This window comes from Lissotriton vulgaris, chromosome 6 (genome assembly GCF_964263255.1).
Source record: "Lissotriton vulgaris chromosome 6, aLisVul1.2, whole genome shotgun sequence".
Taxonomy (NCBI): Eukaryota; Metazoa; Chordata; class Amphibia; order Caudata; family Salamandridae; genus Lissotriton; species Lissotriton vulgaris.
Window position 1 is genome coordinate 1,630,284,887 of NC_141694.1, and position 25,189 is coordinate 1,630,310,075.

Sequence of the window (25,189 nt, forward strand, 5' to 3'; positions counted from 1 at the left end):
GAATTTCCTTTTTGATGATTTAATTCGCGCATGGTAGGTGCTTATAGCCCTTTTATATTTACCCCGCTCTTCCGTGCTATAGTTTTTTCTCCATCTGCGTTCTGCTCTACGGAGCTCCCCCTGTGCTATTTTTAATTCTTGATTGTACCATGGAGCTGATTTTTTCTTAGTATTCTGTTTTCGAGTCCTGTTTGGCCGCCCTGTCATATTTTTTAATTCAACCATCCATTCTCTGAAAGTGCTGGGGTCTGAGAACCCTGAGCCTGACCCGGTAGGCTTACAATCCCTAGCCATCTCAATCAGGTTTGGATTTGCCATTAAGGCCCTCCATTCTTGTAGGTCAGCCTGGTCGTACTTAACCTTATTGTTACATTCCTTAGGGCTCTGAATGGGGAACATGAATGGTACTAGAGCATGGTCTGTCCATGTTTGAGGTATTGGGCAGTTTGTCTTAAGCGATTGCAGATTGGTAGCTATGCAGTCAAGGGCATGACCTGCGTCATGGGTAGCTTGAACTGTCCCAATCTCTAGTCCGAGGACTTCCATTAATTCTTTAAAAGAGACAGCTGCGGTATCGGTGGTAGACTCCAAGTGTATATTCACATCTCCCAGTAATGTAAAATTGGAGTATCTGAGCACCAGAGGACTCAGTGCCTCTCCTATATTTTCCAGGAAGTCTTTACATGTACCAGGTGGTCGGTAAATGAGGGCCCCCGCAAATGTCATGGTCTCGCTGATTTTAATGCAAAAACCCATCCCCTCCGCCTCCTTTAATTCAGGGAGTTCAATCACCGAACATATATATGCCTCCTTGTGAATTATAGCTATTCCTCCTCCTCGTTTATCTCCTCCTCTGTCTCTCCTTTGCATACTGAAACCTGGTGGCAAGGAGTGTACAGTATAACTGTATTTTGCACTACCGTAGCTCTATTTTGCACAAAAGCATTGTATTTTGCACAATGATAATTGTTTACCCTGTTTGTACAATGCCAATGCCTATCTTGCCCAACTGTGTACTGTATGAATACAACTGTTTTTTGCAATACTGTTGCTCTATTTGGCACAAAAGAAATTGTATTTTGCACGATGATAATATTCACCCCATCTAGAACTATGACTAATATCATATCTGTGTGAACATGGGTTTAAGGTAGAGTGTCCCTGCTTGGATTGGGAGCAGGATAGATTTTAGTGTTCTAAATATTGGCTAGACAGTAGGTACAACTTAGCATTTTTAGATCTTAAAATATATTTGTACGGAGGTGGGTAGGGCATGGTAGTAATAGACTTTTTAGTGTAAAAAGGTATATGTTTTTAAGACCACTGAAGTTCCTTTTTAAGTAGCATGTTTTATTATGTGTTGTGAATGTATATGAAGTGTTTGTATTTGGGATGATATCAAACTGCTTATACAATCAGGTAGTCAGTATAACATGTTAACACTGGCGCCATGCACTGTTCATTTAAATGATATATGGTGAATGTAGCACACAGTAAACCCTGAATATAATTTTGTGGTGCCTTTTTTTTATACTTGTACATTCTTGAATACAATTCATTAACTATCTTGTAACTTATTTGAACACTATTGGGGACTGGTATTCACACTGGTTAGATATTGAGGGCAGAACATCTAGAATGGCATAGATATAAAGGATATCAAAGGGCTTAAAAGAATGCCAGAGATGTGTACAATATGCCAGTTAAAATATTAGAGAAGGGGCGTGGCCAAGATGGCGGGGTGAGCGGACGCTTCCTCCCGTAGCTCCTCCGGCCCGGCTCAGCCCGAGCCCTGATCGCCGCGCTTCTCTCCCCCCGCGGCGGCACTGCGGGCGAGAGACCTGTGCCGGAATTCCTGGGACACACTTTGATACCACTTTGACTTTCGTGGCCCCGGGGGAAGTCCCCGAAAAGTTTATCCGAAGATCGCTCCGAGGAGCGGAGCCTGGGTCGTCCCGAGGAGAAGAGCTTGGAGGCGGGGCATACGACGGCGCTGTCCGCTCGCCTCGGCTAGGCCGAGTGCTGAACAGCTGAAAGCCGTAGCTCCCGAGGGAGCGGAATCGACGGACTTCGCGGAGTGCCGGAGCTCCCTGACCGGTGCCCTGGTGGCGAACACCATTGATGGGCGACGGACCTCACCCCTGCACCGGCGACCCTCCCCCTGCCTTGGTCTTCGAGGGGTGACGCCTTGCGTACTCCGCGCCCGGAGTCGCTGGATGGCGGAGTTCGAGCTGTGCCCATGCCGGGCGAATTAACTAGTGGCGAAGGGAGCCGCCGGTTTCGCCCCTTCCGGACCTGTTGCTGTTTGAGGGTCGCCCATGGACTTGCTGGCCCGGGCTGCCTCCTTGGGGCCCACCCTCCCGCCATCTTGTCTTTGTGTAGCTATGCCCAGTGGCCCTCGCCCGCACCCATTTTCCACGGAAGCCTCGATTTGTCCTGGCACCGACTCATCTGCTGCCCTCTCTGGGAATACGAGGCTGGAGGCCTCCACTTTGGACGTTGCTGCCTGCCCTGCTGGCCCGAGGGTCGTCTGGCCCAGGACCGGGCCGCCATTTTGTCGCCTGTGACGCACTACTCTTGTCCCCACCGAAGGCCTCACATTTGGTGCCCGCGAGCAGTGGCGCTCGTCTACAGCGACTGACCCTAGGCTTCACCGGGGGCCAAGATGGCTGGGAGACGTGGCGCGGCACGAGGAGATCGCACTTTGCCGGAAATGCTTGGCAGGTCCCAGCAACTACGCGACAGGACACAGCCGTCCCCGGGGGCCTCCCGGACATCAACGGACGCAGCCGTGGGCGAGCCACCAGTCACGAGGTCCTTCATGGAGGACTTATTCAGCTCCCTCAAGGAGGAATTTCAGACTCTTAAGACCGAGGTGGCTGGAGAGGTCCGGGAGGTGCGCAGGGAGGTCGAGGGCCTGGGCGAGAGGGTCGATGCTGTGGAGACGACGGCCCAGCGCCGCGATGAAGAGATAACTCATCTCCAGCAGGACGTCCTCCGCCTCCGGGAGCAATGTGTTGAGCTCCAGGCCCATTCGGAGGACCTCGAGAACAGGTCCAGGCGGAATAACATTCGGGTGCGAGGTGTTCCGTCCGCGGATGAGGGTGGGGACCTGGTGGCCTATCTGCAGGACTTGTTCCGCGACATCTTGGAGGAAGGAGCGGACTTCCCGATCCGCATTGACAGAGCGCATAGGGTGGGCCGCCAGCGCCAGTCATCGGCTCCCCCGCCTGATATCCTAGCTTTCCTGCCGGATTTCCCCCTGAAAGAGCGCATCATGACGGAGGCCCGCAGGAAGCAGCCGCTGACCTTTCGTGAAAGACCTGTGGCGCTCTACCAGGACCTGTCCGCCATCACACTGCAGAAGCGCAGGTCTTTCCGCATCGCGACGGACTTTCTGCGAGAGCATGAGACACCCTATTCCTGGGGCCACCCCTTCCGTCTTATCTTTCGATGGAATGGGGTGCTGCATCAGCTGCGCTCTTTGCAGGATGTCTGTGGAGTTCTGGGCCTTACTGCTACAGAGGAGGAGGGGGCTACACCTGCATGGCGGCGCCCCGAGCGGCGGGGCCGACGGAGGTCGAGGAGGCGCCCATCGTCAGCGCCGACGAGTCGTCCGGACTCGCCCACCATCAGGGCAGAAATGGCGGAGGCCCTGAGGAATGCGGCCAGGAACTTGCCTGAAGCTACTGGTGTGGCCCTAACGGCCTAACTTTTCTCCGGGGGGAGAGATTCTTAGCTTTAACGGTACTGAGCTGGGGCTGGGAGGGAGGGGGGGGGTGGTGTGTGGCTGGACGTCCACTTGACTTTTTTCTACAGACTCGCCCATTTGGGCTAGACTGAGACTATGGGGTGTTGTTTTCTGTCTTTTCTTACTTTGGTTGGTTGCCATGGGTTGGTTCTGGGGGGGTTTTACTGTTGGTTTGGTGTGGGGGGGGTCCCGTCCGAAGTGGTCCGAACATGTGCGATGTTGCCTCTGGCCTTCCCTGCGCCCCTGCCCCGCGCGCCCCCTCCGCTGATCCCTTGCCCACTGCATAGCGTGTTGTTTCCCTGGAGGCGATGCCGCCCCTGAAGGTAGTGACCCTTAATGTTAAGGGTCTCAATAACCCCGTGAAGCGTAGGGCGATCCTTTCCCTGTTGGAGGGGTCGCAGGCGGATATTTGCCTCCTGCAGGAGACCCATTTGCTTTCCAAAGATTGCCATAGGTTGCGCTCTGCCAAGTTCCCTACGCAACTCTTTTCCTCTGCTGCGACTAAGACTGCTGGGGTGGCCATTCTTTTAGCCAGCTCCTTCAGGGGGGAGGTGTTGCATAAACAGGCTGAGCAGAAAGGGAGGCTTCTGGTGTATCGCATGCGTTTGGGAGGTGTCACCTTTACGGTTGGTTCCGCGTACAGCCCGAATGACCACCAGGATCGCTTCCTGGAATCAGTGTTGGTGGACGTTACTGCCTCGCCCGATCGCCATATCATCTTGGGGGGAGACCTGAATATGGTCTTCGACTCCACCCTGGATAGGTCTGCCCAACGCTTTCCGCAGACAGGGGAGCTCTCTAGGGCGGTGCAGGACCAGCTTGCGGAACTGGATCTGCATGACCTCTGGCGCGTCCTGCACCCCACCGATAGGGACTACTCCTATTTCTCCCACGCGCACCGCACGTATTCACGGTTGGACTACCTCTTGGTGAGTGGACCGCTTCGCTCGGCCGCCACGGCAGCGGACATCGGGGTTTTGTCCTTGTCCGACCACGCACCGGTTTCCGGAATCTTTGCTTGGCCGGCGGCCCCCCCCTCTAGGGGGATGTGGCGGCTCCGGGACACGCTTCTCCATAAGAAATCGGTCGTAAAGCGAGTGGAGGAGGTCATCCAGGACTACCTGACCCACAATAACAACTCTGCCACGTCCTTGGCGACGCAGTGGGCGGCTTTGAAAGCGGTCGTCAGAGGGGAGTTTATCTCCATTTCCTCGGCGGAAAACAGGGAACGCCAACGCAAGAGGGAGGAACTGACAGCGCAGGTTCGGGAGCTCGAGCAGGTTCACCGCCGGACGGGGGCTCCTCGTGTCTGGAAGCAACTGAAGGCGGCTCGGAAACTCCTCTCCGCGTTGGATCTAGATCGGGCGGAGTATGCTGCACTGCGCCTGAAGCATGCCTTTTACACCGGCGGAGACAGGTGCGGTAAACTCCTAGCCCATAGGCTCAGGGCTGCGCAGCAGCGCAATGTGGTGAAGGAGCTGGTGGGAATGAACGGGATCCCGGTTTCCGGTGACGCGGAGGTGGCAGATACCTTTCGTTCCTTTTACGAAGCACTGTACGCGGCGGAGCCTTCCCCACCGGGAGAGGCTGAGGCCTATTTGGAGTCCGTGACCCTTCCGGCCCTGGACTCCTCCCAAGCGGACCACCTGGAGAGGGACATCCACGTGGAGGAGGTCATCTCCGCGATTGCACGACTAAAGCACGGCAAAGCCCCGGGTCCGGATGGTTATACGGCCTTGTTTTACAAAACCTTCTGTCCCACTGTCACGCCTCTACTGGCTCGCTTGTTCAACTCCTTCTCCGAGCCGGGAGCTATCCCGCCGGACCTTCTCTCAGCGACGGTATCGGTTATCCCCAAGCCGGGGAAGGACCGGACCCTGTGCGGCTCGTACCGGCCCATCTCGCTCCTAAATGTGGACCTCAAGCTTTACACCGGGATCTTGGCGGCCAGATTGGGTTTACATTTACCAGGTCTGGTGGAGGCAGACCAGGCCGGTTTTGTACCCGGTAGACAGACGGTCGATAACACAAAGAGGGTGACGCACGTGCTGGAAAAGGCCTCACGCGTTCCGGGGGAGCGGATGCTGCTATCGATCGACGCGGAGAAGGCCTTTGATAGGGTTCATTGGCCATATCTCGAGCTGGTCCTTGGGAAACTGGGGATCGGCGAGAAGTTCCGCACTATGGTCTTTAACTGCTACAGGAGACCATCAGCGTCAGTGCGTGTCAATGGACACAGCTCTAATTGCTTTGCCATTGAGCGCGGCACGAGACAGGGTTGCCCCCTCTCGCCGCTCCTCTTTGCCCTCTATATGGAGCCGTTTGCACAGAGGATTCGTGATAATCCGGACGCTATTGGGGTGAAGATGGGGCAATACACGCACACTATCAGCCTATACGCGGACGATGTCTTGTTGACCCTGGACGACCCCAAGCGGTCGCTCCCTGCCTGCGTCCAGGAACTGGACGCCTTCGGCCGTGTGGCGGGTTTTAAAATGAACATGACTAAGTCGGCTGCACTAGACGTGTCGCTCTCTGCTTCCACCAGGCGAGACCTTCAGAGTCTCTTTCCTCTGCAGTGGTCCTCCTCCACGGTGCCTTACCTAGGCATTTTGCTTGCCCCCTCCCTGCCTGCCATGGTTACAGCTAATTACTCCTCTCTGGGCAAAAAGATCAAAGAGGAACTCGGCCGATGGAACAAGGGCCTACTCTCGTGGTTAGGCCATATCGCGGCGGTGAAGATGAGGATACTGCCTCAGATCCTATATCTCTTCCGCGCTCTGCCCCTCCAGCCCCCTGTGGGTTGGATACGGCAGGCGCAGGCGGACATATCCCGCTTTGTGTGGCAGGGCCGTAAGCCTCGGATGAAGCGGGTCCTCTCCATGCTGGCCCCGGAGGCGGGGGGTCTCGGAGTCCCGGACCTCCGGAGATACTTTCAGGCGGCACAGCTTCGGTATCTGGTGGAGTGGAGCCGGTGGGAATCGGATAAACACTGGCTCTTTCAGGACCAGGCAGTCGCAGGCCGTACCCTCCAGGAGATCCCGTTCCTGCGGCGCGCTCACCGCCCGCCTAATCTCTACGCCTCTTTTATCACCCGAGTCCCGCTGAGAGTGTGGGACGCGGTGTGTGAGCTGCGTGAGCTCACGACCTTTCCATCGCCGTTCGCTCCCATCGCTGGCAATCCGGACTTTACCCCGGGTTTGGAGCCGGGAGCTTTTTCCCACTGGGTGAGCGCGGGCTGCAGGGCGCTTTTCCAGATCTACGGGCCGGAGGGCGTGCTCCCCTTTCAGCAGCTCCGCCAGGAGTTTGGCCTGACGGAGGGGGACAGGCTGCGCTACATGCAGGTCCGCCACTGGGCTCTTCAACCCCCAGTGCGTGACGTCGCTGCCCGTTCAATTACGCCCTACGAGCGATGGTTGGTAACCCGGGCCTCGGACGCCAAGCTCATCACTGATTTGTATAAATTTCTCCAACCCCCGCCGTTTCATTACCATAACCCAGGGAGGGAGCGCTGGCACAGGGAACTGGGCAGGACCCTGAGTCACAAGGAGTGGGACAGGATTGCGTATCGGGCGAGGCACTCTGCGTACCATACTGGGCTGACGGAAACCTTCACTAAAGTGTCCACCTATTGGTACTACACCCCGGAGCGGCTCTATGAGATGCGCAAAATAGGCGATAAAGGTTGCTGGCGAGGCTGCGGACAGGTAGGCACCCTCACGCACATTCTCTGGGAGTGCCCGGTGCTGTCGGCCTACTGGAAGGAAGTCTTAGATGAGGTGGATAGACATTTTGAGATCGAGCTTCCGCGCTTCCCCGCGTATGTCTTGCTAGGCCTCCCCAATGATTTGATGTACCCGCTGAAATCCCGCAGGGGCAGGCAGATTGCGATTGCGCTAGGTTCAGCCGTTCAGAACATACTGATACTCTGGCGCACCCCTACTGCCCCCTCTATCACTGGTTGGCTGCATAGACTCTGGCAGGTACTGGGCATGGAGAAGATGTCGCTAACGGTGGCTGGGAATGTCGACCAGTTCGAGGAGCTCTGGCACCCCTTTTTGGCATTGCTGTCCACAGAATTCCACGAGCTCACGTGTCCACGGTATTTGCGCCTCCTTAGGCTGACACCGCCGGCAGCTGCGGCGGAGTGAATGTGCGGATTGAGGGCCGGGGGTTGGGGGCGGGAAGAGGGGTTATATGCTTCTATTGCTGCCTTTCGGACGGGGATGTTGGGGGATTGTTTTCTTTCTTTTCTTCCTTTACTCTCCTCTCTTCTTCCTTTCTGGGGTTGGGGGGTTGGTGGTACGGTATGCTTCTCCTTTACTGTGTTGCGGGGTGCTATTCCGGTTTGGCCTTGCTTAGGGAGTGGGGGTCAACAGGGGGGTTGTTCACAATGCCTTATTGCCTTTTGTATTTGCTTAGTTACCCTCTGGGGCTTCCTGCCTCCCTGTTTTTCTTCTGACTCGCTGCAACGTTCCGCTTCTTGTATTGTATGTATGCTTGACCTCCTGCTCCCCTCCCCGTGTTTCTGTGCCTTAATAAAATACTTTAAACCTAAAATATTAGAGAAAAGTTTTCGTACACACACAAATGTGCTGCAAAAAAAGGCACGTTTTACATCCGAGCACAAACACAGAGGGTTGTGAAGACCTGTAACTTTGGAAAACCAACGCAATTATTAGTAAGACTTTGGTTGGTAAGGTTTACCTACAGTCTCCATGTGCAGTAGAAACTGATTACCAAGAATCCTTATTTACAAGAGGCTGTGACCATAGCGAAGGGAGCTGAACAGAGGGTTGAATATAAAATATGAAGGATGAGGAGATAGTTAAGACGTATGCATAGGTAATAGGATCAAGAAGTCATACAAGATCAAGAGATCTACAAGTGAGGGCATGACAACTTGCTTTAAATGTGAAAACCCTGGTTCTGGCTCAACAAATAGCATGTATTTTTTGAGGAATTTACAAGTGTAGCAAGCATTGGTATTAAGAGTATGCAAGGGAAGGATATTTCAAAATGTAGAAGAAAGTGGTAAAAAAGATGGAGGTAGCGCTTAAGGTAGTAAAGTGTGGTGAGGAAATGAGTGATGAAATGGAGATGTCTAAATGTGAAGTAGTGTTCGATCGGTGGAAGGGAAGTGTGATGACTCGTTCAGGTTCTCCAGGCACGTTATTGGGGAAGTATGTGTTCAAGGGAAAAAATCAAATTAAACTATTTTGGGATCACCAGGATGAGTATTATTTAAAGACAGAAACACACTGGGGAAGGTTTACATGGATAAAGAAGGGGGCAATGTATTGGGCTGGCGCCATCACTAAACTGTACCCTCAAGTCAGTTGGTAGGTGAATTTAGGATCAAGATCTGTGGTAAAGAAGTTTCCTAGAGTATTCATGGAAAAATGTGGGTACTTAAATTAATTTGAAAGTAAGTCTGTAGTGGGAAAATTTGCTATTCAGTGATGAACAAAGTGTGACATGTACCATATTTGATGAGGGAATCATTGAAGACAGGGAAAAAGAAGTTATTCGATGGTGGTGTTACTGAGGAAAAAGAATCCTTGGTGTGACATGCCCCAGTGGTCCTTGCAAACAAGTCAGAGGGAGAGGGATCTGCGTGTTGGTGAACCTCAATAAACACATCTTGCTCAACAGGCACCCTCTCCCCAACATTGCAGCCCAGTGGTGGAAAGATGGACCTTTATGATGATTAGAGGCATCTATTCTCTTGTGTTAAACCTCTGAGAGTGTTCAGACTCAAACTTATACCTTTTGGACTCAGCAATATCTTTGTGGTCTTCGTGTGAGTAATGCAAAAGACTTTTGAAGGGGCTAGCAAGTTAATTGTCCAAGGTGACATGTTAGCCTACAGAAAAGGAATAGATTATTATCCTGTCCCATAAACTGTAATAGAAAAGTTGGAAAAGAGTGGGTTGACAGTGAAAAGGGAGAAATGCAAGATAAACGCTTGGTTGTTATGTTTCTTGGTCCCACTATTTTAAAGGATTGAATTTGAACTACAATGTATATATTAAATGCTACACAAAAGCCCTGCCTCCTCAAACTAAGGAAATGGTTAGGTAGTTCAAGGAGTTAGCTAGTATTAAGGAAACTTAGTGTAGATTTTTTCAAAGATTTTGCACCTACTGAGGGAGATGATTAGAAGGGGTCACGTTTGAGTGGACAGAAGGATGTCAATCAAAATTTGACATCAGCGAAGAGATGTGTCTGTAAATGTAGTTGAGCTTATATAGCGCACAGCTACCCGCAGTGGGTGTCCCGGCGCTTGCTTAGGGAACCCGTCCTGATATTCCCCTGTGTGATAGCCCCAGCGGGTATCCACAAGGTGAAAGTCAGGCATCCCGCCGCGAGGGGCCGTTGTGGAGATTAAGCAAGCTATTGCCCAGAGTCGCAGAGTGTGAACCCGTGAGTCGAGAAGGCACCGGAGGGAGAATTATCGAGTCCGTGGAATTTTTAGCCCAAGACCCGCCGAGGCGGGGAATTGAACCCTGGTCCAGGACCGCTCTCAGCTTCCGGGTCTGCCGCCTCTAACCCTTGAGCCACACTTCTCCTGTAGCAACATCTTTGGGAATATTTGATGTGAAGTGGAAGATAATTAAAACACTGATCCTAGTGAAAAGGGATTTTGAACCATGCGGTCACAAACAGTAGTTGGCAAAGAGAGAGGTGTGACACTTGCATCAAGGGCTCTCAAGAAAGCAGAGATCAACTTATTTGTGGTAGAGTGGGAGGCTCATGGATGATATTAGGAGATGGAGCATTTCAGATGTTACCTATGGGCTGGTCCTTTGTGGTGAGGATAAACTACAAACTTCTAGTTTATATATTTTCTGGAAGTCCTATGTACAAGCTACTCATAGAACTAGGTGGATGAATAAAAAAAATAATGTAATTTTGTTGTGGCATACTTGTCAGTGTCAGATAAGGTAGACACTGTAATGCGGCTACAGGAATTAACAGCAGATAAGGGTGAATGTGACTGACAGCCAGGAGGACAAGGAGGGAAACAAAGGTATATGGAGTATTAAGGAGTAATCGAGTGTCAGTGAACAGACATTCTGTAGAGGTGATCGAACAGTATCTTTAACAGCAATCAGTGAGAAATTAATTGTATCATGAATTCAGGCAAAAGTATGACCACAGCAACAGGAAGGATAATGTATTGTTCTTCTATGAGGACCAGCCTAATTGAGTAGAGTTGGAAGGGATCATGCCAGTGGAAAAAAACGGAGATCAGGGATCACCTGTTGTTATCTGTCCAAGAATGCTGTGGTCCGTAATGTCCATACAACTCTAATGCATTTGGGAATGAATAGCTATTACCTCTACATCCCTCGTCACAGTCATACACCATGAGATGACAATGTAAACTTGAAAGACTGGAACACTGATTCAGCGCAGAGATCCACCACCATTAGAATGCTGTTTGAAGGATCCACACTATCCAGAGCGGAGTAGGAGGATAAAATCCATAAGCGGTTCAAGAGAATAAAGCATTCTTCTTCCTTCAAGAAGGATTCTACATAGTCTTCTAGATCTTCGAAATATAAATCCTTCCATCAATCTTCTGGACGATAATCATTTTATTAGTCTTCAAGATTTCAAGGTAAGACTCGTGATCAAAGCCTCAGAATTTCTGACAAAGCCAATTCCAAACTTCAATTAGTGGTTGGAGGTAGGGTAATACAAATGTTCTCCGAATGCAAAAGGATTACATCCAACAGATGGGTTCTCAAAATAATCAAAGAAGGATAACACATCGAGTTTCGATCCGCTCCCCCCCCCCCCTCTCCCCTTCTATCGGGGATCATCCAGACACCAACTCCCAAGAATCAAGAGAAGAACCAGGCCTTGAAAGGGGAAAGCCTCCCTTATGAAGAAAAGAGCAATCTGTCTTATCTGAACAGGGTTATAGGTATTTACTCAAGTTGTCCTAGTGAAGAAAGCAATCAGTGGTTACCGATTGGTAATAGATCAGTATAATCTTAACCAATTTATTCCAGACATCCAATTCGAAGCTTTAGAGAATCTTTCCTTTGATCCCATCTTGAAGTTTCATGATTACGCCAGGCGTTATGGAGGTTTATTGATGCTTATCTGCACATTCCCATTGCAAAGAAGGAATCAAATTTTAAGATTCGCGGCGTGGGGTTAGCAGTGACAATTCATGGTCCTCCCTTGCGTGATCAAATCGACTAACAGAGTCTTTACAAAAGATGATGGTTACAATAAGTGTGCATCTCCACCAAATGGGAATTTTAGTCTTCCCGTACCTCAGTGACTGGTTATATCATGCTCCTTCCATTTCAGAGATGTTCAACATTATTAGGACCACAATGGAGGTGGTTACCAAGCTGGGTCTTTTTCTCAACATTTCAATGTGGCAAGTGACCATGTCAAGGGAGATCAAGTTCATCTGAGCCATTTTCAAATCAGACTTGGGCAGGATCTTACTTCAAGGAGAGTGGATCACGCGTCTGCAGAACTTGATCAGGATTCTTCGCTTACATCAGTCGGTTACAGCCAGCAATACATGGGGGTACAAGACACATGGCAGCATGTTTCTTCATGGTACTTTGATGTAATTTTCATATACGTCCTTTCCTCTGGCATCTACATACCTTTTATTCTTCAATGGTCCACTTTCCCACCCCCCTGGACTCCCAGGTCAAACTGTATTTGATGTGGTGGTTGAATACGAATAATCTTCAGAAAAGTGTGCAAATGCATCCTCAACAGCCGATAATTCTCATTAAGGATGCAAGCAGAACTGATGGGAAGCAACCATTAAAAACTAATCATATCAGCAGAAAGGGTTCATCTTGGGGCAGAAGAAGTCATCGAACTGAAGGGAATTAGCATCAATCTTCACAGCTCTTCCGAAATTCAAGGGTCTCATTCTTCAGAAGGCTGAATTAGCAAGAACGGACAACAGGGTCTCCATAGCATACATCAATCACCGAGGCAGAACAAGGTCGGGGTCCTTGAATCAAGTAGCAATGGGCAGAGGCCTTTGGGCACAGACCACCATGATGAGTCTCTCAGCAGTCCACATATCTGCTGCTGAAATGGTCCCAGAGAGTTCTGTATACCTTCCTGCCTTTTCCTCAGATACCAAGGCATTTCGCAAAGATCTAGCAGGAGAAGGGGGTGCAATCCTGATAGTCCCATATTGGCTGAGGCGGTCATGGTTTCCAATCCTGATTCTAGTAATTTGTCTGCCATGGGTACTTCTTCAGGAACCTCCTCCCATCGAGTAATCATTCCTTCCTCTCAAAGTCTGGTTATGTCGGTTTGGAGGTTAAAAGGATGCCTTTATTAAGTCAGGGTCTTCCTCCTAGGTTTGTGGATTGACTGAGGAGTCCTTGAAATCTTACTGTAGGTATTGGGAGAGTTCTGATAAGAAGGTGTCCTTTGCATGCCTTCCCAGGTCTGTCATGTACTTTTCCAAAGTGTAACAGTTCTTGGTGGAAGGGTTTCACTTAAATCTTTCTCTTTCCTTGCTTAAGTCACATTGGTTCACTATGAGGGCCTTTAAGGAATTCCTAGAATCTTAGACAATATATTATCAGCAGAATACTCAGAAGCGTTTCTATATCAAGACCTTTCTTGCGATCTTCATCCCCTCCTTGGGATCTTCCTGCAGATCTTGTATCTCCTTAGTGCCTTCTTTTGGGCCACTGGAGGAGGTAAACTTGAAATTAATTTCCTACAAGGTGGTCTTTCTGGTTACCATCACCCCTGCTTGTAGGATTGGGGAACCGTTGGCTCTTCTTTGCAGCCCACCTTTCTTTAAGTTTTAAGAGTATGGGGTGATTTTGAGGCCAGATCTTTCTTTTCTACCCAAGTTTAACTCTGCTTTTCACAATTCACAGGAGGTGATGCTTCATTTATTTTTTCCTTCTACTCGGGAGGAGATTTCTTTGCACTTGTTGAATGGTAAGAGAACTCTTTTCAATTATCTCAACAGGTCGCTACCTTTCCAGAAATAAGATAACCTGTTTGTGATTTTTGGGCAAGCAGAACAAGGAAGGAAAGGAACAAAAACAACTTTGAGTGGATTTCTGAAGACCACTATTTTGCAGTTGGATCAAGGGTCCTCTTTGGGTGGAGCAGTTCAGAGCAGATCCACTTGAAGCATTGCTTACTCTTGGGCTGAGTTCCAATGGGTTTCTGTTCAAGAGATTATCAGGGCCGATACATGGTGCCCTAATTCCACTTTTGTCAGACATTAGAGACTTAACAATGTGCTGGACTAATGCTTGAATTTTGGTGAAGATGTATTCAAGTTTTGGATTAACATATTTCTAATTTTCACATGGTTGTGGATTAAAGAACATGTTTGAAATGGGATTTTTGGTAGGCTACGGCGCGGGCCAAAGCCAGGCAAAACCCACCACTCTAGTCAGGATAAGGAAGTTACACGTATAAAATAACCCCTGCTTACCCCCTTGGTAGCTTGGCACGAGCAGCCAGGCTTATCTTAGAGGCAGTGTGTAAAGCATTTGCACATACCCAACAGTAAGACAGTGTACATCCCACAAAAGGACACCACACCAGTTTAGAAAAATATCCAATATTTGTATATAATTTAAACAAGACCAAAAATGATGAAAATCCACAATACTATACTTAAAAGTTCACAGTTAAAAAATACGTTGATTAAAAAGAGTTCCTTATGTGGATAGCTTCGTCCGGGCTTCCACGGCGTCGTGAGCACACAAATCCAAAAACAGTTCTGGCTGACCGCGGGGTCGCAGGCCAGCTTCGGTGTCGGGAAGACCAGCGAACAGTACCTTTCAGAGATGCAGGGCGATGGGGCCCTTGAAGTCACTCGCGTTGCAGGTCAAGCTCCTTTCTGATGGGATCCGGGGCGCTGCGCCAACAGGCGTCGGGTGCTGTGGTATGAAGCGCAGCGGTACGGCGTGCAGCGCCTCCAGGTCGTGGTGCAAGCAGCGGCTCGGTGGCGACGTCAGATGGCGTTGTCAGTGAGACCAGAGTCACGGTGCGAGATGGAGGTGGTGCTTGTCACGGTGCTAGCAGGGCACGGTGCAAGCAGCTGCATGGTTGTTGCTGAAGCACTGTCGTTGGCTGACGATTTAGAGTCGATGACACCGGCATCGGTGGGCAATGCCTGCGATGTGGGATGAGGGTGATGCATCGTGTAAACTTACAAGCGGTGCCCCGAACCACGGTGCAAGCAGCGGCGTCAATTTCGTCGAGAAGTGGCGCATCAGGAAGGCCACAGCGTTGTCGTGTAGCGAGGCGGTTCAGAGTGCGGGCCCACAGGTCGTGGTGCGAGCAGCGGCTCAGTGATGGCATCAGCAGGCGTCATCGGTGAGACCAGGGTCGCGGTGCTGCGTGGCAGCGGTGCCCTCTGCGGTGACAAAGCTTCAGCGTGAAGCAAGGAGGTGCGGAGAGCGGTGCCCACAGGTCGCGGTGCGAGCAGCGGCCCGGTGATGGAGTCAGCAGGCGTCATCGGTGAGACCAGGGTCGCAGTGCGGCACTGCCCTCAGCAGTGTCTTCAGGACACGGGTTCGGCAGAGTCGTCGTAGACATCGTCGAGTGGCGTTATTTAGGGTTGCAGCACAAAACACATAGTTCCCAGTGCTGCAGGTCGAAGAACCTGAAGTCTTTGCTGTTCCTGAGACTTCGTGAACAGGGGGCAAGCTCTACCTCAAGCCCTTGGAGAGTCTCACCAATTTGGTTGCAGAAAGTCCAGTCCAGGCCTTTCACTGTCCAAGACAGAAGCAGCCACTACAGGTCAGCCCAGCAAAGCACGCAGCAAAGTGGTCGTTCCTTTTAGCAGATTCTCCAGCTCTTCTTCTGTGCAGTCTTCTTGATCCAGATGAGTTCTAAGAATCAGGGGTCTGGGACCCAGCATTTTTACACAAAACTCCTGTGATCTTCCAGGCAGAGGGCGTTGGTGTCTGGCCAGAACCAGTTAGGTTCTCTGGCGTGAATTCCTGGCAGGAGGTGGAGACAGCTTTGTCAGAGGCAGACCAGGCCCTTTGAGGTGCAAAGAAATCTCCTCCCTCTTCCCCCATCGTAACCCAGGTCTATTTAGCCCTTTTACTTAGACTATCGGGAACCACTCTGCTTCCTAGCCATCTGTCATCCAAAAACCAGACTGGCAATCCATATTCCAGCAGAGGCACAGGGGATGACCGAGCAAAATAATACCCACTTTCTAAAAGTGGCCTCTATGAACTCAGAATGAAAAGGGCACCCTAAAGGCTGCGTCTTTAGAGTTCAGGCATAACAAACTTCATTCACTTATACCTTTTTCTGGCTAAGTACGTGGGTGGCACAATCCGTGCTGCAGGCCAACAAGTAGCGGTTGACTCACAAGTTCTGGCACCCACAGTGCCCTTTACTGGGGACTGACAAGTAAGTCACACATCCAATCATAACACAATTTACCACAGGAGCGCCAGCGCTTTACCACTGATCAGCAGTGCGAAAAGCACGCAGAAACGTTATAACAGCATAAACATGGTGAAAGCTGGGAAGGCAGAAAGCAAAAACTCGGGGGTAACACGCCAAAAGATGCCAAGTCTAACAATGTTGTATGCATACTGATGTTGCAGTGTCGTATTTTAAATCAAAAGCATATGATTTGGTATAACACATGGTGTAATGACTAGGATGAGTGGCATAGAGGCAATGCCCTGATTACTTACAGGTACTCTTCATTACTCTTAGTCCTACCCATCCCAATCATTACAAATCCTTCCGACTCTCCCTCCTTAACTTTGATTAGGTTTTGATATTTACACAGGATTCTACGTAAGGCTACTCAGGGTTTTCAGTGGGATATAAAATAAGTGGGGGGGTCCATGAAAGGGTAAGGGCCTATATAAATTAGGGCATGGCTTTAAATTATACGCACTGAAATTCTCATAGAATGTCACCCTAACCATATATTTGCATAGAATCACAACTGCAACTGCCATATGTGTCCATTGCTGTGTGCACTTTGCAGAGAGGCCAGGGTTTGGATGACCAAGTATTATGAACACCTTCGGTCCCACTGACAGGCACTGAGAGAAACTCACCCTGCCTTTAGCCACAACTCAACATGCATGCCAATAGGCCCAATTCAGAAGATTCACGATTTGTTTTTAACTAAGAGTTGCTTTATATTGGATGTTTCCCACCTGGAACTGCTCCTGATTCAATAGAATTGAATGGGGGAAATCCATTCTCCCGAAAACATATTTTTTTTGCGCTTCTAAAATGTTGGCATGTATGACTCAATTGTGCCCATTATAAATACCTGGATATGACTCAATTCAAATTATGCACTAGACAAAGAGTAATATGCTGCTTGAAAAAAGTGTAACACAGCGTTTATTCTGTCTAAAGGTGGAGTCTCACCTCATGATATAATGACTGTGACAAAGATGAGTAGGACTAAGAGTAATGAAGATTACCTGTAAGTAATTGGGACAATACAGATTCTATGTCAGGAAATGGAGGCTTCGGATTATGCTTCTCTTTTCTTTACTAACATTTACAGCAGCCAATAATAACATTGAACTATATAACCCATCAGGCATAGCATGCCATGTCTCCATCACTCATCACACACTTTAAGGCATATAATGCAGTTCCCACAAATATCGTCCTCTTTCTTTGCTGCTGCAGCAGCGAGAGAAGTACAATCAATTATTCTTTGTTGATTATTGATATGCTCAGGATGATTTATAATAGCAGCGCCGCGCTCAAGGGAGCGAGATAGACACCCGCTGAGCAGCGGACCGGGTATTCAGTTATTTTAAGGAAACTATGGAGCGGGAGGCGCAACTTGCGCTATTTGAGGAGGCAGTCCTGTTTCCATTGCCAAAAATGGTTCGCGTGCGCGAGCAGCCGATCGGAGCTCATTATTCTCTGATCTGCTCTTCCCGCCAGCGCCACCAACTGCTATCCATCCTCAGTCCCTGAACACCAGACAGGGTGCAAAAACGTGGTAGGGCTCTGCCCTCGGAGAGAATATCAAAAGGGTGGCTCCCACCACAGTCTAATAAGAAGTAGGTTAGAGGGAAGGTGTTAGATTACTCTGGGCCTGCTGACTGGAGGCTCTAGGCCTGAGATAATCACGTAGTATTATTTTGAAAGACTCACCCTGGGCTACACTTCCCCCGGAAATCCCTCCATACCTCCTTTAGTGAACGATGGCATACTACGCTGAGGAGGTGGATGGATATGTAAAATTACAATGAATATGCTGAGAGTAAAGAGGTGCCTCACAAGCACAAAATGGAGCATCAGCTTGTAGAGGCCCTGGATTCCCACGTGCAACATTTAGTAAACAGGGCATTAATTAGGGCGTGACAGCCATTCACTAAACCATTAAAAAAACAATGGGAAAAGGGCACTGAGTGCCTCCTTAGGAGAATCTTCAACGAGTTCCTCAATGAATGCCTCCATGCAGGTGTTGGCTCAGGTAGCATCAGCGGTCCTTAAAGACCATGGCTACAGCACTCCCTGCAAGTTCCCTTGGCCATTCCTCCTTTTCTACCCCAGGAGAGGCAGAGGAGTCGTCTCCTTCAGCGCATTATACTTCTGGAGCAGACAGGGACACAGAGAGGTTGCGTAAGGAGGCAAAACGCAAGCGTAAATCACACTATGTAGAAGTAGAGACAGCGAATAAACAACTATTATTTGATAAAAAAAACCATCATTCACCCAATGTCCAGGGAATGGGTGCCCTGCGCAGAGGTGGCACACTATGTGCAGGAGAACATGAGGCAGGGGTTCGAGCACAAGGTGCGCAGCACTTTAAGGTTAGAGTGTACAAGACTTACCTTACTAAGAAAAGTGACGGACACCCCGGAGCTAGACCCCAACATGGCAACCTTCCTTAAAAAATTTGAGAACGACCCAAAGAAAGGGTTCGACAGGGCATGAAAGGGATGCCAAGATAAGTTATTAGATGTATCGGGCCCCTCACCAAGATTCTTGACTTAGTGGTCAGGGCTAAGTATTTAAACACATCCCTTGATCCAACAGAGAATTTAAAGTGGGCTCAGAGACCTTTGTGTTTTCTAGGGAACGCCAATTGTGCGTTATCCACAGAGCACAGGAAATCGTTCTTGATGAGATTAGACCCCCAGTTGGCGGATATGACCAGCAAGGAAGCAGGCACAATGGCTAACGGCCTCTTGTTTGGCGATAAATTTGTTAATGAGTTAGGAAAGTATGTGGCCACCCTTACGGCCCTGGACAAGGCCCAGGTTTCGATTAAATAGGTTTTGCACATTGGCCTTTTTACGAGGGCCAGGTGCTTAAGGAGTCGAGCGACTGGCTGAGGAAATTTCAAGGTCTCGAAAGGCTTCGACAATACAGGTGGTGGCGGCACCAGCCGATCGAATTTCCCCGCCATAGGGGTGGGAGAGGCAGACAGAATCATGGTGGAAATAACAACAGCGTCGGTGACACCTCTTATGCAGGTAAGCCTGATTCAGGCCAGGGGGAGGGGGGGTCTGTGGGAGGACGAATTCACGGTTCCTTCAAAATTGGGAGACACTAACACAAGACCCTTGGGTACTCTAGACTGTACAGGGTTTTCAACTGGAGTTTTATTCCTCCCCGGGGCAACTGCGGAGACCTCAACCTCTGCATTTTTCCCTGACAGAAAGCTCTTTTATAGATGGGGAGATAGTATCCCTATTAAAAAAGGAGGCGATCATAGAGATCGTCACCTTATCTTCACGGTTTTGTCAGCATGATTTTTCTAGTGCCAAAGAAAGATCAGTGATTCCACCTAGTAATACATCTCAAGAAATGTAATTCCTGGATGGTGTATCGACATTTCAGAATGGAGGGCATACACCTATTGAGGGACTTGTTATTAGAAAAAGACTGGATGGTGCGTCTAGATCTGAAAGACGCATACTTGACGGTTCCAATCTTTCTTTCTCATCGGAGGTTCCTCCAGTTTCAATGGCATCATATGTGGTTCAAATTTGTAGCCATGCCCTTCGGCCTTTCTTCAGCCCCTTGGTGCTTCACCAAGTTGCTCAAACCAGTAGTACAATATCTGCGAGAGAGAGGAGCGAGGTTGATTATTTATCTTGACGATGTCCTGATCATGGCGCAACCCACGGAAATAGTCCTACTCCATTTATCCTGGACGATCCAACTACTTCAAAACTTGGGCTTAGTCATCAACTTGGACAAGTCAATTCTGATTCCGTCCCAATCAATGGAGTTCCTGGGGTTCCAAGTAGACTCAGTACTGACACACCTCTTACTACCTCTGAAAAAGAGGATTTCGATCAAGAAAGCATTGAGATGGGCCCTTGCTTCTCCGACTATATCCATGAGGATATCAGTTCGCCTAGTAGGCCTGTTAGCCTCGTCCATCCAAACGATTTTTCCAGGTCCTCTGCATTACCGGGCCTTACAACGACTGAAGATCGATCATGCACTTGCGCAAGGGCTTGAGTTTCTCAGAGCAAATCCTCCTATCCTCGGAAGCCAGGACGCAAATATCCTGGTGGTTGGAGCACATGGATGCCTGGAATGGCAAGGCCATTTTCGCTTCAAATATAGAGGTGGTAATAGAATCGAACGCACTTCGGTGGGGCTGGGGAGCCCGATGCGGGTCTGTGGAGACGAGGAGGCAGATGGTCTCTGGAGGAACTGAAATTGCACATAAATTGTCTGTAGCTTTTGACTGGATCGTTCGCGATCCGGACTCTTTCCCCACAGAAAACGTGTTGTAGTATCCTGCTGCGGATGGACAATGTCTCTGCAGTATGGTACATCAACCAGTTGGGGGGCACGAGGTCTCAGCTATTGGCGGAAATAGCAAATGATTTCTGGCATTATTGCCTTCAGCATCAGATCTCGATCACTGCGGATTATATTCCGGGCAGCTCCAATGTAGTGGCAGGTTGGATTGGAACTCCAGTTTTCTTCGGAACTCCAGCGACTGGAGACTGCATCCCAGAGTCTTTCAGCAACTGAATCAGAAGTGAAGTCCATGCACAATAAATCTCTTTGCATCCCGATTAAACACTCAGTTGCCTCAATGTTACATTTTGAAGCCGGACTCTAAGCCACTCAATTTGGATGGATTCCTTCAATCTTGGAATACGGGCACGCTCTATGCCTTTTCCCCCTTCGTCATGATCCAGAGAGTGTTAGCACAAGTCAGCAGACAGAGAGCAGAGTTAATATTGATTACTACTTATTGGAAGGCACAATCATGGTTCCCAGTGATGTTTACTCTGACCTGTGCTCCCCCAGTATGTCTGCTCTCGTTCCCAGGAATACTACAAGACCCGATGGGTAGACCACACCCATTATTGATGAGGGATCAGTTGTCCCTCATGGCGTGGAGACTTTCTGGAGATGCTGGCAAGTGCCAGGAGGTTCGTGTGATGCATTGTTTTTCTGTCACAATCTTTGGGTCCCGCTACGCACAAACACTATGAGTCAGCTTGGCGTAGATGGGTTTGTTGGTGTACTGAATGACAGGTGGAACCCGTGGGATCCAGTATACATATGATCGTAAATTTTCTTTCAGATATCGCCAGTCAAGGAATGGCATATAGGACAGTCAATAATTTCCGTTTGGCTGTTTCGGCAGGGCATCCCCATTTTGAGGGAAAACCAGTTGGGGAACACCCCTTGATTTGTAAGCTCTTGAGAGGCATCAGACTGGTGAAACCACCAAAGCCCAAATATTCTACCCTTGGAGATGTATATGTGAACTTCGTTTTATCTGAAGTTGGCCAGCGAATAAGGAACTCTCACGGAAACAGTTGTCAGCTAAGCTCACCTTGTTATTATGCCTCATTTTCTGTAGACGTGTCTCGGATGTACGTGCCTTTGATTTAGCAGGTAGAGTATTTACTCCCTCAGGAGTTTCTTTCACAATTTCTAAACAAACTAAGACAAATTCAAAATGTGTGAGTTATCCTGGCTTTCCAAATCATAGTAAACTATGTGTTAACCAATGCTTGAAATGTTACGAGGATTGTACCCGTGAATTTATGAATGATGTATCAGGACAATTGTTAATTTCCCTTCAGAAACCTTTTCGTCCAATCTCGTCAGTGCCTTTGGCCAGATGGGTCAGATGGCTAATGAGGGAGGCCAGTATTGATATCTCTGTATTTGGGGCTTACTCTGTGAGAGGGGCTATGGCATCTAAAGCCTTCATGACTGGTTCTCGTTTAGAAGACATTATGACTGTGGCGGATTGGTCGTCTGATTCAACGTTTAAAACATTTTATCATAAACCTATTGTGGATATGGCATCAAATGTGGTGGAAAAACTTTAAACTAGCATAATCTGAAGCCTCCGTTTCCTGACGTAAGATACAAAGTTTTCTAGCTTACGAGTCAATAATTTTCAATTCTATTAAGGACACGGAGGCGAAGATTATCCCACCCTTTGTAATGTTGTGATGAAACATTGAATACTTGTGGGTTATACTATGGTTAATAACTGTTATCACCTAAGATGGTGTGATGTTACAGATCCCCGCCCATTATGGATGAAATATTCGAGACAAGAGATATTATGACTTTGGTTTCTGTTCAGCTGCAGAGAGCAGGGCAACTTGAAGGATGTGACTAAACTGGAGATCTGGCTTGGCATTCTAAAGATTCTCCCGTTGGAGGTTCTGTTGAACACGGGCAGTGGAACATCAGAAGTTTGAAGATGATTATTCATGTTGGACAGTTCGCAAAGAAAGAGAATGATGGTTGTGGGAACTGCGTTATATGCCTTAAAGGGCGTGATGATCGGTGGAGACATGGCATGCTATGCCTGATGGGTTATGTATGTCAACGTTTTTATTGGCTGCTGTAAATGTCACTAAAGAGAAGCATAATCCTCGCCTCCGTGTCAAAAATAGATTTATAAATTCTTGACGCGTAAGCTAGAAAATGTTGTTTTAATTTATACACTAGCATCCCACCACTGTGTAGCTGAAAAAGGAATGCTGAAACCTTGGAAGAAAAAAACGGGCACCGGCAGGGTCCGCTGAGGGAACTCAAGAACGGTCGTTAAGGATTTGAGTGCTGTTCCTCTCATGGCCATTGTGTACCCGTACCACAATTTCCGACCCTTAACTAAGTACATTCTTACAAATATCACATGAGATTTGCGAGTACACGCAGGTTGGAGGGACTCCAGTTACACCAATATTATGCATGTCAATGTCTGGGATCTCATAAGTACTGGATATTTAACAAAAAATAATAATCAGGGCGAATACGCGACAATAACTTGCAATGGAGCGAATGACTGGGGAGAGAAAATATACTATACCTGCCCCTAGGCATCTTCTTCCGGTACGCAATCACCAAGGTAACGAACGTAACACCGAGTGATGCTGTGCAAGCTGTACGTCAGTCTGTCAGCGTGCATGCAAAACTGCCAATATCGCAGAGAGCCACAGCAGTTTACGCTGGCACTCGTAACCAATCAAAAAAGTGGTCACGTTTTCTATCAGGGGCGGAAAAAGTGTGGTGCCTTTAGATTGGTTCTATGCTTCTTCTCGTGGGATTGGCTGGAAGTAAAGCTGCTAGTTCTTTGGCTGTTGGATCTTTCTTGCGAGTCCTCCTAGAGTGGTTTGTTACGATGTTTATTTTAGCTGCGAGCAGTTCCATATTGTTCTATATTAGTTTGCAATTTTAGATGCGCAGGAAGGTTGGCTCTGTGTGGGGAGCATTTATTTCCCTGTCAGTCTGGGTGAGCCGGTAAAGGAAGGTATCGGATTTGATTTCAGCGCTCCATACTGACTTTATGCCTAGTTACCTGCATGGGCATCAGCCCACGCATGTTGTTGCCATTTCTATCTTTTAGTGTAGCCTTCTCAATGACATATTTTTTAACTCCTCTTGACATTAAAATACAGCTGAAGCAGCGAATTACAGCTGTGTGCAGAGGTTTAATTAAAACTTTAACGTATAGCGACGCACCGTAAGAATTCTATTAACCAAGACCATCTGCCTTAGAGGCTCCGTGGGTAGGAGCCACGAAAAAACAAGCATTGGAAATGCAATAGGTCTCGCATTAGGAAAGTTTGAGCAATTGGTATTGTAATTGACACTTTTTTTATTTATGTGTTGGTTTTGAAACTAGCAAAAGTAATAGCTTTGTCAGTTACAATGTCAATAGTTTTAACTTTCGCAAATGTGACACCTATAGCATTTGTAATGCAATGTGTGTTGTCTTTACGTGACTTAGATGTATTGATATTGCAAATAACAATGGCTTTTAATTTTGTAAATAATTAATACTTAAATAAAATTTATTGTAATTTATAAATGGCAATAGCTTAAACGTTTGTAATTTAATTTTGTGAAGATTATATTCAGTGTATTTTATTGTGAGGAAAATCCAAGAACATTGCATTTGCACCTGGTGGTGGATGTGGTGGTGGTGGTGGATGTGGTGGTGGTGGATGCGGTGGAAGTGGTGGTGGATGTGGTGGTGGTGGATGTGGTGGCGGTGGTGGATGTGGTGGTGGTGGATGTGGCGGCGGTGGTGGATGTGGTGGTGGTGGATGTGGCGGTGGATTTCATGGTGGATGTGGAGGTGATGGTGGAGGTGATGGTGGATGTGGTGGTGGATGTGGTGGTGGATGTGATGGTGGATGTGATGGTGGATGTGATGGTGGTGGTGGATGTGGTGGTGGATGTGGTGGTGGATGCGGTGGTGGATGCGGTGGTGGATGCGGTGGATGGGGTGGTGGTTGTAGTGGATGTGGTGGTGGATGAAGTGGTGGTGGGTGTGGTGGTGGCGGTGCATGCGGTAGTGGTGGATGTGGTGGTGGTGGATGTGGTGGTGGTGGATGTGGTGGTGGTGGATGTGGCGGTGGATGTCACGGTGGATGTGGAGGTGGATGTCGTGGTGGATGTGGAGGTGATGGTGGAGATGATGGTGGATGTGGTGGACAGTGCACACAGTCAGAGCAGCGTGCACCAAAAACAAACACAGCCCATACAAAACCGAAACAGCATGTATCAAATGCAGAGACGGTTCACACAGAACATGAGCACCGTGCACCTAAAGAACACACAGCCTATGCACAACTGAAGCAGCTTGCATTAATAGTTCCGACAGTACACATAACACGAGCAGTGTGCATCAAAGTACACAGGGATTAAGCAGCATGCAGCCAAACCAGCATTTCCCAAACAGTGGGTTGTGTGACCCACAGGTGGATCGTGCGCCAGTTTAGTCGAGTTGAAAAAGTCCCAGCATATGCAAGCAATTAGATTTTCGATATTGCTATTTAATAATAAATGTAGCAGTATTAGAAAAAATGACATGGGGGGGGGGGGGGCACACCACATGTCCATTAAACCTAGGTGAGTCGCAATGGTTGTCATTCTAAAATTTAGGACGCTCCAACCTAAAGAACACACAGCTTATGAAAAACTGCT

The 25,189-nt window shown here is 48.6% G+C and overlaps 1 protein-coding gene across 1 annotated transcript in view; it reads right to left on the reverse strand.

The window, feature by feature from the left end:
- DYNC2LI1 (dynein cytoplasmic 2 light intermediate chain 1) overlaps positions 1-23,220 on the reverse strand; it is a 267,996-nt gene extending 244,776 nt beyond the window's left edge. The window contains exon 1 of the mRNA XM_086927800.1: positions 23,067-23,220. Coding sequence (XP_086783926.1) covers positions 23,067-23,080 — 14 coding nt within the window. The 5' untranslated portion in view covers positions 23,081-23,220. The remainder of the gene's footprint in view (positions 1-23,066) is intronic.
- Between the last annotated feature and the right edge of the window lie 1,969 nt (positions 23,221-25,189).